This window comes from Camelus dromedarius, chromosome 12 (assembly GCF_036321535.1).
Source record: "Camelus dromedarius isolate mCamDro1 chromosome 12, mCamDro1.pat, whole genome shotgun sequence".
NCBI classification, from domain to species: Eukaryota; Metazoa; Chordata; class Mammalia; order Artiodactyla; family Camelidae; genus Camelus; species Camelus dromedarius.
This window is the reverse complement of record NC_087447.1, coordinates 56,042,456-56,058,540: the sequence shown is the minus strand read 5'-3', so window position 1 is coordinate 56,058,540 and position 16,085 is coordinate 56,042,456. Positions and strand designations below refer to the sequence as shown.

At 40.8% G+C, this 16,085-nt stretch overlaps 1 protein-coding gene and 1 pseudogene across 23 annotated transcripts in view; both read left to right on the top strand.

The window, feature by feature from the left end:
* The window catches only part of DLG2 (discs large MAGUK scaffold protein 2), a 1,729,700-nt gene extending 1,713,964 nt beyond the window's left edge, over positions 1-15,736 (top strand). For all 22 annotated transcript variants that reach the window (XM_031460460.2, XM_031460461.2, XM_031460455.2 and 19 more), the window contains 4 exons: positions 1,298-1,470; positions 3,605-3,714; positions 8,918-9,009; positions 11,014-15,736. In XM_031460460.2, the coding sequence (XP_031316320.1) occupies positions 1,298-1,470; positions 3,605-3,714; positions 8,918-9,009; positions 11,014-11,120 (482 nt within the window). In that variant the 3' untranslated portion in view covers positions 11,121-15,736. The remainder of the gene's footprint in view (positions 1-1,297; positions 1,471-3,604; positions 3,715-8,917; positions 9,010-11,013) is intronic.
* Positions 13,716-15,736, top strand: LOC105097669 (uncharacterized; annotated as a pseudogene). Its single transcript, XR_837968.3, has one exon. The product of XR_837968.3 is annotated as an uncharacterized LOC105097669 (transcript).
* Positions 15,737-16,085: the final 349 nt, after the last annotated feature.

Here is a 16,085-nt window from a genome sequence, read left to right as displayed (position 1 = left end):
CCTTACACACTCTCCTCTTTCTCTTTTTATAATTAATAGCACTGTTTAATGAAAAGCAATACATGTTCATTGCACAAAACTTGGAAAATGCTAAAAAGAAAGTTAAACAAGCAGACAAAAAATACACAGAATCCCACACAGTACCCAGAGATAACATCACTGTTAATATTTTCATAGATTTCCACTTGTACTTTCTTTCTATGCATGCATTTTCTCCTGTGATTGGGCACATATTAAATACATACAATTTTTTGTTTAGTATTATTTAACATGTTATAAAATATTTGAAATTATTATCTCATATTCATTCCTCATTTATGAGTATTTTGGTTCTTCTCTACCTTTCACTATTGTGAATTATACAATTAGAATACAATTATAATTATTTATCATTTATAAATTAATATAATAAGCAAATTTAAGGATAAAAATTCATCTGAAGTTTTGATAATTTTTAAGATAGATTTCTAGAAAGAATACCTGAGTCAAAGATTGAAAATATTTTAACTTTTGTTGTTTATAATGATAAATTGTTTTCCCTCCTCTTCTTACCAAGAAGTTTTGTCACCCCTAACTATGGTCAGAGTTGACGACTTTTAGTCCCACCTTCACTGTGATGGTCTCATTTTACATCTTTTGAAATCCCTGAATATATTTATACTGTATATCCATTTTTTTTTCACATAAGACTTTTTTTTTTTTTTTTTACTTATTTGCTTATCCTGTAGTCTTTTATTGTGTGCTAGACATTGTGATGTGACATTATTGAGCATCTGGATTTTGTTATCTTCCTTTATAGAATATTAAGTTTCTGTTTTGGTAGGTGGTAATATACTAACAGATCAGCTTCTTCCAGTTGTGAGTTGGTTTTAGACTTTGTAAAGGTGGGTCTAGAGTAACTTAGGTGTAACCTCCTAAAATGTGGGCTTTCCAGGGCCTCAAACAAATGTGCAGCCTGGCACACTTCAGAATCTCCTCACACTATATGACCTCTAGACTCTCCATTTGGAAATGGAAGTAGAGTGAATGCAGAGTCCCCTCATGTGTTTCTGTTCTCTCAACGATCACAGGCCTGCACTGCATGTCATCTGATACCTGAAAATAGCTGTTTCATGTATTTTGTCTAGTTTTATAGTTGCTTACAGTGGGAGGCTAAGACTGGTACCTGCTACTATGTCATGGTACTTCATGTTACATATTTTTATATATCTATGTTAGGCTGTGTAAAAAATGTAGGTGTAAAGGAAGTCTATGAGGATAAAGTGACCTTATTTTCATCCTTTGTCATTCTGTAAAGATACTACGAGGCCAAAGCGTGACTACGAGGTGGATGGCAGAGACTATCACTTTGTCATTTCCAGAGAACAAATGGAGAAAGATATCCAAGAGCACAAATTTATAGAAGCCGGCCAGTACAATGACAACTTATATGGAACCAGTGTGCAATCCGTGAGATTTGTAGCAGAAAGGGTATGTTCCCCAATCATCTTACATCTCCCCCTGGAGAAGGTTCCCTGGGTGGCAAACTGCATTTTTTGGTCATTACTCTTTCCTGATTTCAGCTGTAAATTTTGATTAAATATTCCTTATAAGACCTCTAAGCAGAGAATCACTTTAGAGCAAGGTCATTAATCTTTGTTCTAATCGCGGTAAAGTATGCTGACTGACCTGGGATGGGGCCAGGAAGAGGGAGAGGGGCTTATAAACCTAAAGGCAATTAACAGCTTGAAGTGTATGGAGATTCACTTTGTCCAGGACTCAGTTATCTTTGGCACAAAGTTGAATTTATTTAAAAAACGTTGTCACTCTGGGTTGTTTAGTTGAGGATCCTCAATTCTTTTCATTAGCAGGAGTGAACGTTTTATTCCCCTGAAAACTTGCAGTCCTCATGGTGAGAGGCAGACAGATACGGAGGCCTGCCTAGCCTGTTGCCAGCACATAGTCTAACTTAGGGGAGGTTTAGATGCTGCGATTCCCCTCCTACTGATAATTTCAAGGGCATGGAAATGAGAAAGTTGTTCAAGAGAGAATAGGATATGAGGGCACTTGCATGTGGCTTTAAGATCTGCCTAAAGAGAGATCCTAATCTCTTGTGAACACAGAGGACCAATTTCATAGAAGGAAAAATAAAAAGGAGTTAAGAGCCAATCATGTTTGTTATGTAAGTGATATTTGTTGGGTTGATTTAACACAGCATTGCCCCCCTTTTCGATATACTGGTTTAAAAAACTGAACAAGAAATTTTAATGTCTGTCTCAGAATATAGCATCTCTTTTCCTCTCTCTCGCTGGAAAGTTAGCTTCCTTAGCTATTTCATACTGTTTCCAATCAGCTTCCTGGAAAATTGCATCTGTTCTCCTCTGTGAACACAGAGACCCAACTTTGTTGACTTGAAATGTTCTGGCCAGTGAATAATCAAACTGCATTTTGACATTTTATGTAACTGCTGCATTTCACAGATAGCAAACTTGGAATTTATCCCTTGAGTGATAAAGGCTTGGGCCATTTTAGTGTGTTTCTCCTGTAAAAGCTCAAGTACTCACTGGACTCTTTTCATTTTCATGTGGATATTATGGAGGAGCTTTTATCCCTTTTTATTGATTTAGGGCAGTTTCTATCTGCATAGTATGCTTTTTCTTTTCTCGGGTAAAGTTTTCTGAGCCTCAGAGTAATGAAGCCATTTCTCTCCAGGAGGTAGAATATGATGTGTGGCAAATGTGCCTACTTTTCCAGAAACACTTTATAGAGCAAACTCTTTGCTCTGAGCACTCATTGCAGTGGAAGCCAAGTTAAATGAGGTGTGCTATAATGTAATAAGGTTTTTATTTGTTAACAAACAAATTTACATACACTATGCAAGCCTCTCTCTCAGCATTTAAGATAAACTATTTAAGGGAACTCTCAGGTGTCTGTCCTTGCTCTTCATACTAAGCTGAGCATATCGAAGGCGGATACAGATAAACAGCCAGCAGATGTTTATGGAATAATTCTAAATGCACATGATCACCATTCTTCCAGATTTGACATTGGTCAGGATGAGACAATGAGGTATCTGTCTATTTATCACAACCAACAATTCTGTCAGTGCTCAAGACTTGGGTTTGAGTTCTCCTAGCACCGAGACTTTGGGCAAGTTAGCCTTAATCTTCTCTTCTGTAAAATTCGGTTGATAATACGTGTCTCATGGGTATGGAATTTCTTCTCTGACAATTTCGGAATTCCTTTGTGACAATTGTTTTCAGAGACAGCTCGTGAGAGTTTCATGAGCATGGAATCAGTCATACTACATCTGGCAACATAGCTTCCTTGTGCAAAGCATCAGGTATTTATTTAAGGAAAGAAAGTTAACTGAGATAACACAAATGAAGTGTCTATGAGCGTGGCAGGCACTTTGTAAAGGACTCATAAACATGAGTTATTGCAAGCATTCAGTGATAACCCTGTGTATCAACTTCTATTACGCTTTGCAAAGATTCTTTTTCAACATTTAGAAATCCGGTATCTTTTACCTTCCTGTGAAATATACTTAAACTTTTTTTTCTTTTGGTTGGATCCTGATCATTCTTTCTGGATTAACTCCATATTTTCCTTCTCTTTCTTCCAGGGCAAACACTGTATACTTGACGTATCAGGAAATGCCATCAAGCGGTTACAAGTGGCCCAGCTGTATCCCATTGCCATCTTCATTAAACCCAAGTCTCTGGAACCTCTGATGTAAGTGGAGGGCACATCACCAGCCCTGTTCCATACGACACAGCAAATTGTTAGCAGCTCTTTGTCATAAGTGCTTACAAATGGGAACTGCCGTGGATGATATTTTTTTAAGTATTCCCTTTTTTAATGATATTTTAAGTTCTTTTGAACCACTAGAGACATGTCAGGAATTTCTTGAAATGTCTTCACTAATGTTTCTTGATTTTTATTTTCATCTCACAAGTTGTTTGAGTGTGTGTGTGATTTTTTTAATTTTGTCTTGTTTGGAAGGTAGATTGGTTTGTTTCTGTTCGGTTTTGCTTTGTTTTCCAAATGATAGGAAGCAATCATCTTTAAATTGTCTCTTCTGAGATTAATTCCATCAGTAAATCTTTTTAAATCTGTGGGTTTTCTTAGCGGGAGCAGACAATATTATAGACTGTTTCCTTTGGCATTTCATGTTGGTCTAGCATAGAATTCTTATGTTCCTTAATTAAAACCTCATGTATTTAAATCACTATCCTTAATAGGGAATTTCCTTAGTGGCCTAGCAGTAAAGTATGTACAATCTTTTTTTTTTTTTTTTTTACAATTCTTTTTTAAACACATGCTTTCTTTTTTTCTTGAAAAAAAAATTTCTGGAGGGAGATAATTAGATTTTATTTATTTATTTTAGCAGAGGTACTGGGAATGAAGCCAGGACCCTGTGCATGCTAAGCATGGCACTCTACCACTGAACTATACCCTCTCCCCAAATAATTTTATTTTACTTTCTTATATATTTATTTATTTATTTAAATGGAGGTACTGGGGCTTGAACCCAGGACCTCATGCATGCTAAGCATATACTCTACCACTGAGCTATAGCTCCAGCCCCTTCTGTAACCTTAACAATAGCTCCAGACCTGTGCACATTTATGAACAAGGGGAAGATGCATGACTTGGATTTTTTGTTTTTTATTTTTGAGAGGACTTTTAAAAATATCTTCCTTCAGAAATAAGTAAACAAATTGGACAGATCCTCATTCAGGATCTGGATATAAAGTAACATTTTTTGTGGCAGTCTGATAGAAATTGGTGGCATTGTTTTATAGACAATTTCCAGTGAGGCTGCAGTAGCCAGAAAGGAAGTAGAGCAAAACAGGCTGAGAGCAGGGACCTGAGAATCGGTCCGGCTGGGCGTGGTTGCTTCCCTCGCAGGTGCTCAGTCAGGTGAATGCAGGCAATTTGTTTGACCTCTGTAAGATTTAGTTCCTCACCTCTAACTAGGCACGTTGATAATGCAGACCTCGCAGAGCTGCTGTAAAGGGTAAACAAGGTCTTGAATGTAAAGTTCTCCGTGCGGTCTTTGGCATATAGTCAGGAGTCACTAAATGGTAGGTGTGATTACTATGAAGGATTTCAAGTTACTTTATTATAAAAGGAACAAAACTATTTTATCATTACAAAACATCTCAACAGTACCTCTTCCAAGACGCCACACGAGAGAGAACACATGTGTCCGTTGTGAGAGCTTTGCTCGAATATGCCTCCATTTGGGCTTTAAGACATTGGAGCTTTTGTCAGGGTTTGGAAGTGAACTACAAAGGGCTGGAAAACGGTGTCTCTGGAAAGACCAGAGAAAATGACATCCCTTCATCCCAGAAGTGAAAGCAGTTCCTTGTAGAGAATATCGACCAACTGGTCGACGCCTTCTCGGGGAGAAAGACGCTGCAGTAGCTGGGATTGCAGGGGAAGGGCATGAGGTTAAAGACAAAGTCGATCTCTGGGGAAACTGCCAGAGGCGTATCTTAAAAGCAGAATATACTCCTGTAAATAAAAGATGGACAAAGGTTCTTACCAGGATGAAGAAATAAAATCAAAGGTCACGCTTAGTACCTTCCGCCCTGATTTTAGGTATTAAATTATATCAAAAAGAGCTTTGCCTGTAGCCAGCACATGGAAGAATATGTGTTGATGATAAAATAATAGTTTTTAATAGTATTGTCCCTGATAGCACGTATTAAATTCCTCTTCATGTAGGCTACTGTCGGGCATTGAGCAAAGTGAATTTCATTACATAAAAGTAACTTACACTCTGTGAGGAGCCTCATAAATGTTATTAGTAATGCTCACATTAACAAGAAGAATAGAAAAATGTCCCTCACCTCCTGGGAACAGCATCTTAAAAGCCCATTTCAGAAAAGGAAAAATAAGTTTTCACACCATAAACACGCAACGCGGTAAGCGGCTTCCCGGGGAAGGGAGGCCCGCAGGAGAAACAGCAGCTGCGCGTGTGGTTCAGTGCGATGTTATGGGACATTCCCATCTGGCGCTCAGTAGGAGAAGATCTACTTCCTTGCACAACGATGAGATGACTTATTTAGTTTTGCCTGAGGGCCCTGTCACAGCCACTTATCACCAAGGGAAATTAAGCACGCCGGAGGCGGGATCCCACAGTGAGACGGTGAGTCTGGCTTGGTTTGCTGCCGCTGTCTTCGTGGGCCTCGAGTGCAGGGATGGCGATACTCAAACCAAAGCGATCTTCTTAGGAAATGCCGTGTGATTACTTTCCAGTTCACTCTTTTCTGAGGGGTTGACTGCAGGAGCCAAGCTAGCATGAATTGTCCATTCCCCACGGAGGGGTGAATGCTAGGTCAGCTGAACAAAAGCTTGGCAGCTGTCACATTTAGGTGCGGATACATCATCGCACACGTTATTCTCAAGTGCACCATCCACATCAAACCACAGTGCTTATTAGCACATACAAAGCTGACTCTTCAGAGCGAAAAATCCAGGGCGTGTGTGAAGGAGACTTTTTTCGTGCTGGGCTGCCATGTGCCTTCTGTTCCCCACCCTCACCCCATGGCAGTGAGAAGCTTTCCTGTGTCTGTGGACACCGCTGCCCCAATCTGCTCTTACCTTCTCACTCCTGTGGTGGCCCCTGTTTACTTCTGTCTTCAGCTGTATCATAATTATGTTTATTTGTCTATCTCTCCACTCATTTGCTCTTTCACTTATTCATTCAACAAACAAATGTTGAGTCAGTTCCATGCCATATGTTCATGAACAAGCCATGATCTCCGCCCTCAAAGAACACTCAGGTTGGGCAGGGAGACAAACAAGTTCATGTCTTAGAGGATAAAAACCTGAATTCACTCATTGCTACAATAAATGCAAAGGGGATTCAGAGAAGACAGACCAGCATGGACCAAGGAAGTCAAAAAAGATCCAGAACTACATGGTTTCGTGACCTCTGGAGCAGAACACTGTCTTCTGGGAGAAGTATTCCTTGGTTTAGCCCAGTGACAGCCACTCAGAGCTTCTAGGGCTCAAGCTGTTTGAGAAGAGAATTATAGATGCCATCCCTCAGACAAGATGAAGTTATTTCAACAACAAGACGTCAGGCAGTTCCCACTTCTGTGTGTTGCATCCCTCAACATCAAGTCCAGAATCATGTGAATGTCTGATCCAGTTTCATTTTGTTTTCTCCTAAATAAGGAGCTCTTCTGATAGAAAGTCTCAGTATAAGGGAAAATTTGTTTCACTAAAAATCAGTTTTAAAAAAACAAAAACTTTGAGTTCTTACATCCAATTCACTCTTTTACCTTAGGCAAGTCCCTTTCCTACTTCAGGCCTCAGTCACCTGCTCTGAAAAAGGAACTGACTGAAGACTGCATGCTCCAGACCCACGTCTCTGGCTCCCTAAAGTGCCAGGCAAAGGCGTCAGTGCCTTCAGAAGTCTACCTGCACTTGTGATGCATCCCGACGGACCAACCAAAATGTCTTTGCTCTTGGCTGAACTGTCATCAGCCCAGTGCAGTCACGCTGGTATTCTTATGATGATCAGAGGCAGTGGTTGTCAGTCTTTGATTAATAAAATGACTTTGATTAAGTAAAAGTGAGACGATAAAAGAATTCTTATTTAATAAGTGCAGTGTGTTTGGTTGGCAAGTAACACCCAGGGGACACAGGAGGATAACATTGCCGCTGGCTGGGAATCAGCAGATTAAGGTATTCCCCGTTTCCCTCCACCTTGACTTGTCCTTGAGACTAGGTTGGATTTAAATAATCTTACAGTGATTAAGTAGCCCTTATGTACAGTTAATGATACACCGATTGACAGACTAACAGAAAGGATAGAGAGTCCCAAGCATAATTCCTTTACAGCCCATTCGCCTATCAGAACAAAAATAGGAGATTCCTTCTTGGCACGCTTCTCTCTCCTGGCTCACTATTTGATGTGACTTGCTTAGGGTCTCTTTGAAAATATTTGGGTCCCAGTGCTTTTGATTATTCCATTCTCTCTGTGTCCTTAATTCAAGTCATCTTCAGCAGCTCCTTGAAATTCCCTTTGATTATAAAAACAGAGAAAGTTCAGGGCTCTTGTTGCTGTAGACATGCCCCACCGAGGGGAGGGCAGGAGTTGAGCAGTGCGAGCTACAGAATGCTTTTTCGGGCTGAAAGATACATGCACCAGAGGGACCTGTCATATTGTCTGTAACTCTTTGGAAGTGCGATCTCTGTTTCTCCACGCCACATGTCTCCTGCTCACATTAAAGATGATCAGCAGCCCTTGGGGAGGACGGAAGAGTTGAGACATCAAAGCCTTCTGTGAGATCGGGACCCGAGAGCAGTCAAGCCTTGTCCTCTTAGGTGTAATGAGCTCCAAAATGCTGTGATGTATCTTCCCTTTTCTCCATCTCCTCTCCTCCCTCCAACCACCCTTGGAAGTTTGTGTCCAATTCTGTGTCCCACATTTAAGAGAGGTCGAGATCAGCTAGAACAAAGGCTAAGGAAGGGTGGCCAGGAAAGTTAGGATTTAGAAATTATATCCAGTGAGAGAATAGGTGAAGGATGCAGGACAGTTTTTTTCTGGAAGAGTGGAAGGGACCCATCAGCTCTTGACTTCAAGACCCAAGGGCCTGTCATGGAGGAAGTTTAGTCCTACTCTGCAGGGCTGCGGAGGACAGAACAAGGATCAGTGACTGGAAATCAGAAAGAGACAGATTCCGCTTCAGTCTAGTGTGGGACCAAGAGACTGCCCTCCGAGAGGGTGAGCCCTCTGGGAAGGAGTCCTTGTGGCTGAAGTCATTCCAGCACAGAGGCATCCCGATGAGGATGAGGAAGCTGCTGCTCAGACTTACACTAGGGTTCCTGCAGGACTCCTTCTGCCATGCATTGTAATTTTTCAAGACTTGGTATGTTCCCCGTGTGTTCTAATACCAAACCCTCATTTTCCCAGGGAGATGAATAAGCGTCTAACGGAGGAACAAGCCAAGAAAACCTATGATCGTGCAATTAAGCTAGAACAAGAATTTGGAGAATATTTTACGGGTAAGTTCATTTATATTTGTACTGTCAGAAAGGAGATAAATTGTCTGACTTGGCACAGAGAGGGCTCTGGGCCTGGTGCACCTGGGCCCTAAAACCTTCCTGCTGAAAATCCCTTACTTCCATCTGTTTTTCCACTTTGATCCAAAACTCTGGATTCTTTCTTTTGAATTTGTTTCCAGGTTCCCACTGGTCCTACCCAAAAGCATGAATGACAGAAGCCCCTGAGCTACCTCCTGCTATTAAGGGGATTTTAAACATTGATACCTCATTAAACTCTCTCCCTGATATCATCAGAAAATTTTAAAAAGAAACCTTTAGGGCTCAAAATGTGCATCGTCCCCTGCAGTTACTCTTGAGAAGCAATCCCAGGGCCTCCATTCTCTGCTTCAGGGACCTGTGAGTCTGTTCCCTATTTAGCAGCCCTTGAAGGAGGTGCTTGAACCACTTCCTGTGTTTCAGTTCATTTCATGTCAAGTCTCAATGCAAAACTTTTTTTTTTCTTTTTAAATATTTCCTTGGAAACATGATTTGGGGGGATATTTTGCCCTGGGTATCATGGGTTCTCTATTCTTCCATGCTTTTGTGAAACACTGATCAAATCCAAAGAGTAATCCAGCTTTGTGGAATTTGCCTGGCAACAGGGGGTTTAAGAACAAAAACTTTTCTCCTGAGTTACCTTATATGAAGCTGGGTGTTTTCTTTTTCTTTTTTTTTTTTTTTTATCTCATTCAGAACATGAAAATGCCAGTGGCTTAGCAGTTTGCACATATGTTGAATCGAGGAAATCTTAAGTAAAATTTCTATCAATAACAAAGATAAGAGTTATGTTTCATCCTAAAAGAACGTCTAGGATGGAACATTAAGTCAAAACAATGCACATCTTGACCAGTGCTTTAGATTCAGGAATAAAATATAGAAACCATACATTCTGAGGATTGTTTCTAAGTCCTACTGTCATACGACAGCACTGAGGTGTTTGGGAGATCTAGCTACAAGATAGCTTTTGTTCAAGGGAGATAATAACGTATACTTAAATCTACCCTTAAGTAATTTGGTGTTTTAAGTAATACACAGTTTTTTTTTGTTTCCTCCCATTTATGTTTTTTACAAGTAGTTGCCATAAAGTATTCTCACTATTCACAGCCCTGTATGGTAAAATCTCAATTTACCAGATTATTTGGAGAGTGAATGGGGTTTCCTATTGAAGGTTTTGGGGGTTGAGGAGGTTAACTAAAGTTTCTTCTAAAATCTTTATTACTTTTTCTGTGTTTAAAATATTTGAATTTCTTAATGAAAAAGAATATGACACAGAGAAAAAAATGTGACAGTGAGTGTCTATATGTCCATGAATGACTGAAAAATTGTGCTGAACACTGGAATTTGACACAACATTGTAAAATGATTATAAATAAATAAAAAATGTTAAAAAAAAAGAAAAAATATGAAAATGAATATAAGTATATGTATGTATGACTGGGACATTATGCTGTACACCAGAAATTGACACATTGTAACTGACTATACTTCAGTTAAAAATATATCTATATATTCAAAGGGAACTTTGAAAAAAAATTTGAATTTCTACCCCTGACAAAATAAATTCAGTACAGAGAATGTAAGTCCAACCTTCCTTATGGAAAGCTCCAGAGAGCTCTCAATCTGAAAATTGATCATTGCCTAGCTCAGTGCCTGGCCCAGAGTTGACACCCACAAAATTTAAATAAATGAATGATTTGTTATCCAGAACTACAGAAAGACTTGTAGAAAGTAGAAAGACTATGGTGCATTTATTACCGTTCTAGGTCATGCTATGAAAGCATGTTTTTAATCATTGATGTGACCTTGCTTAAGAGAATTTCTGCTTTTTTTTTCCTAATGAAAAGTAATAGTAAGCTTCCAGATGAGTTTGTCTGTCACTGTTTGAGCTTCTGCTGTGTGCTTGCTGGTGGTCCTTCACCAGCCAGGGAATGCTTCCTAACTCAGGTGTGTTCGCTTCTGTTCTAGCGATTGTCCAAGGTGACACCTTAGAAGATATCTATAACCAATGCAAGCTTGTCATTGAAGAGCAATCTGGGCCTTTCATCTGGATTCCCTCCAAGGAGAAGTTATAAATTAGCTACTGCACCTCCAACGACAGAAGAGCATTTAGAAGAACAAAATATATATAATATACTACTTGGAGGCTTTTATGTTTTTGTTGCATTTATGTTTTTGCAGTCAATGTGAATTCTTATGAATGTACAACACAAACTGTGTGAAGCCATGAAGGAAACGGAGGGGCCAAAGGGTGGGACGGAAAAGACATTGCAGTCTACGGGAAGTCTTTGGTTTGCTCAGAGGGCCAGGTGTAGGGATGAACCTCGAACAGGCTTTGTGCCCAGGAGATGGGCAGCCTCCTCACCCAGCAGGTGTCCAGAGCTGATTTAGCTGCTGAGCTCTCTGTGTTTTTTGCTTTAAAGAAAAGTTGCCAGCACTTGAACTTCACCAACCTTCCCATTTCCCACATCTGTAATTGGTACGCTTCGAATTTTATAACTATGCACATCCTTTGATTTCTTAACAAGCAAAAGAAAGAATGAAGGGGAAAAAAAGGAGTCCCTTTGCAGACGGCATAATATCAGGGAAGGATAAGTATGTAGTTTCTCTGACTGGCATCTGCCAAGATGAGCATTTCATAAAATTCGCAAGTGTGTGGAGGACTGACCTGACTGAGAGGAGGGCATTCCACCTGGGCTTAGCTGTGTGGTTGTTTATTGTCTATTTTGCCATTTATAAACTGAAAGAAGGCACTAAAGCTGAGAATAATTTATACAATAAAAATATATTAAATGTATAGAGACGAATTTCTATAGGTTAAAAAAAGTTTTGTGAAATATTTTGTAAAGACTAATTCACTGAAAGACTAAATGTATGCACTCTCTGCAGACGATCCAATTCAAGAACAGAAAGTTGCACTCTCCCTTTTGTTGCCAATGATCCATTAAGAGAATCTGACTTCCTTTTGAAGCCTGACAAAGACTTCTTCCTTCCTCAACTCCCATGATCTCCCTTTCACATTAGTGATACACTCTCATGGAACACATCCCTTAATGAGTTGCCCTCATGGATTTTTTTGGAGGACATTTGGTTATGCATTTTTTTTAAGCTGATGGCTTTTAGAGACAAACTCATGCAAATGAAGTAAAGGGAAGTTTTTGCTTTTCTCTTGTTAAACAACTGAGCCTGCCATGCAAATAGCTGAATAACGTTGTTCCTAGTGATTTAGATAGAATTCTTAAAGGATCATTTAGTATTTTGGCCAATCATGAATAATTAGGACTTTTTTCTTGTCTGTTTCACAAGTAACTGAGGGTTTTGTAATAGCCAGAGATGGTATAGAGCCATGGAGAGATCTGTCCCAAGATGCACAATTTCTTTGAGGAAGAGAGAGAGAAGTATCGGGCTGCGGGGTGAGGGGTGCAGACTTTTGTTTCTGTGTACAGGACAAAGAGACAGAACCATAAGGAAAGACCATTAATGACTTTGAGCTTAACCAATTGAACTGCCTTTCTTGGGGGCTGCACCTGGACCAAGTTTATTTTTTGGCAATTATAATAATGGTGACTTTAAAAAAAGAAACCTCCCGAAGCCTATATCCCACTTTAGAGTTGATGGTGACATCAGCACTGCTTGTGCCCAAGGTATTGAGGGAGAGGCTCTTCAGTGATCTCAATAACTACTCAACTCTGGGTTCTATGCATGCCCAGACTAAGCCCCGTCGCCTTATTTCTGGGGTACATCCAGACCTGGCAGGGATTCTGCCACACTGTGCAGCAAACCAGCACGCAGGCTGGGATGGGAGAGCAAGAGACAGAGCCATCAGCAGTGATGGGGCTTCTTCGCAGTGAGAACATCAGAGCTCAGAACGAGGGTCTCTTTCCAGAAACAAGCGTTACTCATCTTACACTAGAATACCACCATCTGCCTGGCTGCAGTCACCAAAACAAACACAAAAAAATGCAAAACCCTGCATCTACCTATAGTCTTGAGGCTGCCTCTGCCAATGGAAGGGCTAGCGATGCGTTTTCTCGCTGATCAAAGTTAAATTTTCCCCAAAACTTCTCAGAGCGCTCAAGATGTTAACGATGTGTCCATGTCTGTAATTCGCCAGTTTCAGGTCAAGGCCTACTTTCATCAATCTTGCTCCCAGAAGTTTTCTGCCACTAGAATGCCATTCCTGATCCCAGCTCTATTTTTAGGCCACCATGATAACTTCCTTGGTTTCTCAACTGAGCATGCAACTATTTATTTAAAGGACTGTCATTAATGAATAGATGTTTCCGCGGGTCGTGTGATGTGCTTTCCATTTAATATTAAGTATTGCTGTGGCTGAGTACAATCAAATTGAACCACCAACCCTTGGTTTTGTAGTAATATAATTATTTATTTTCCTAGTGTAGATGCTTTCGGATTAGAATTGGCATTTGCACTGATTTTTTTATGTAGATTTATATAAATATATATATACATATATATTTGCTTGAAGAATCACCAAGCCAATTGGTGAGAGGGTCTTTTCCTATAGAATTAACACCTCCATTTGTTGTGTTGTCTTGCGCTTCCCAATGTTGAGGTCTCTATGGCTCCAACAACCGGTGTATCTTGCAGCAAATCTGACAACTTGAATGGAAATAGCGGGAAAGTGACCCCGATTACAACTGGTGCAAATGCACTTGGAGCCTGGGGCCAGACTGGTGCTAACACTGCAAACTTTGTCGAGAGCTCTCTCCAATCTGAAGGCTTGCTGGGGGCGCAATGTCACCGTCACAACGCTGGGCCCTTTCAGAAAAGTGCCAGATCGTGTCACTGGTGCTATTTTTCATGCTCTGGTACAATGTGTAGCACCACAGGGGTCTCAGCTTTACCAAAATCAAAATCCCGTTTGTCAGCTAATTGCAGGGGCATTTGGTTTTTTTCTTTTTTTGCTCTCCTCACCCAGGATTTGTTGGCCATTTCTTTGCAGGCCTCTTCTCCCAGCCCTGCGCTCTCGGGTTGGCTCTGTTTAGTGAGCCCATCTTTATGAAGCTGCACTCAGGTGCCTGTGAGCTGTCTTAGATCCCACGCCAGCCCTTCAGGACTGCGAGCCAGGGAAAAGCTCTACGCCCCTATGGCTCTTGCCTCTGGTTTCTTCCCTCATTCTCTTCCTCTGTTCTTCCCCTCCTAGTTCCAGCTCATTCCATTTCTCTTTTTGTGTACCTCTCCTTTCTCCTTCCTTCCTGTCCTCTCTGGTTTTCTCCTACATTCCCTTTTCACTCCTTCCCCTGCACTCCCCCATCTCTCTGTCTGTCTCTCCTTTAGTCTAGTCTCTTCCTGTTCCTTTCTCCACCTTTCCTGTCCTTTCTCTTCTCACGTCTCTGATCATATCCTCTCCCGTCACCAACTCCTTAATTTTCCTGTCCTATAAGGGCTCACGGCTGATTCAGACAGCAAGTCCGTACACTGGACTCATGACACAAATTCTTTGGGTCACCGTTTTATCTAGGCAGCCCAGAAAGCCAAGCTGAGCATGAATGAGGTCCTGCCCTGGATCCAGCTCCAGCGCACCTCACTGAGCCAGCCTGCACCGCTGCCCTGGCAGTGACGATGCATGTGCTCTGGGCGCTGCCGGCACCTGGGTGCCTCTCTGCCTGAAGCCTGGTCCAAAGTGAGCCCACGCCTGGCACCATCCCACGGCTCTGAGGACACTTCTTTTCACTAAAGGCAGACTCTGGCCCCGACAATTATTCTGACAGCAAACCTCTTCCTTCTCCTGGAAGCCATGCCATCACCTTGGTTTGGAGAGAGAGTTTTTTTTTCCCATTCATAAGCTTTCTTTTTCCTACTTTCATGTGAGCTCCCTCTGCTTTTCAGCTGGTGATTGCTCTGGTGAGATTGAATAGACTTGCTGTTGAAATTACATCTCTTTTTTCCTGTCTTGGTCCTGCCTAAATTCCTACAAAAATATTAAAGTCAAAGACTCAGGCTAGTTCCTAAGTTTATGATAGTAACTTGTCACTCCTAAGGGGACAAAAGGGGATATTTCCCTTAGAGCATGTGGAGTACCTCCCATGACAACTGATTTGAAAGAGGACTCCCTACAGAACTCTGTGGATACCCATTTTACTTCTGTGTCTGTATGGTCTATGTGGTATATGTATCATGTATACACATACTACATTGGGTACAAATGAATGTGGATGGAAACCCACACACACACTTTAGTCTGTAAATATCCTTCCTCACTGAAAACTGTGCTTCGGAAATCATTTCTTGTACAGCTGTGCAGTTTCTTGTAGCAGCTGAGGACAAGCTGAGACAGGTGAAGGATTTAGACAAAGACCATCTGAAAGGTAGAATACAGAATCTCCCTAACAACTCATGAGGACAGACAACCAAATGGCAAGGTTGACTCCCAATGAGATGGCAAACTTCTCTCCTTTTTGAACCTGTGTTTCCTAACCATGTCTTACCTTCTGAGTGCACCAGGCTGTACGCGTGAGATCTGTTCAATATGACAGTTTTGTGCTTCTCTCTGACAGGATGCTTCTCCCTCGAGCTGTTGTGCAGGATGGGAGGGAGGGGGGCATACTCCTTGCCTGGGCTGGAGTTTACAGAGATACTGCACAGCTTACACTCCTGTTAAGTGTAAATATTCCACACTTCCATTCCATTTGTGTAAAAAATAAAGCACACACGGTTATAAAATCAAGATGTATATTTCATACTCAGTGTGTCTTTGCATCTTTTATTGCGTTTCCAGTTGTCAGTGGTGGCCCCATTGTAAAAATGCTTGATAGAGTGTTTATAAACATGTCATGGTTTTATTATAAGATATAAATATTAAAACATTTTATACTTTATAGCAAATTATTTTCTCCCAAAGCATAATTTGTCTTATTTCACAAAGAATAGAATCATTCATTTCTATTTTTATCAAATTTGTCTGATTTCAGAGCTAAAGTGTAGTCAGAGTAGGTTTGCTCTGAGAAGTATTGGCACTGCTGAAAGGAGCTGGAAGTGGTGCTTTTGAATATTTTTAAATATTTGATTACCATCTT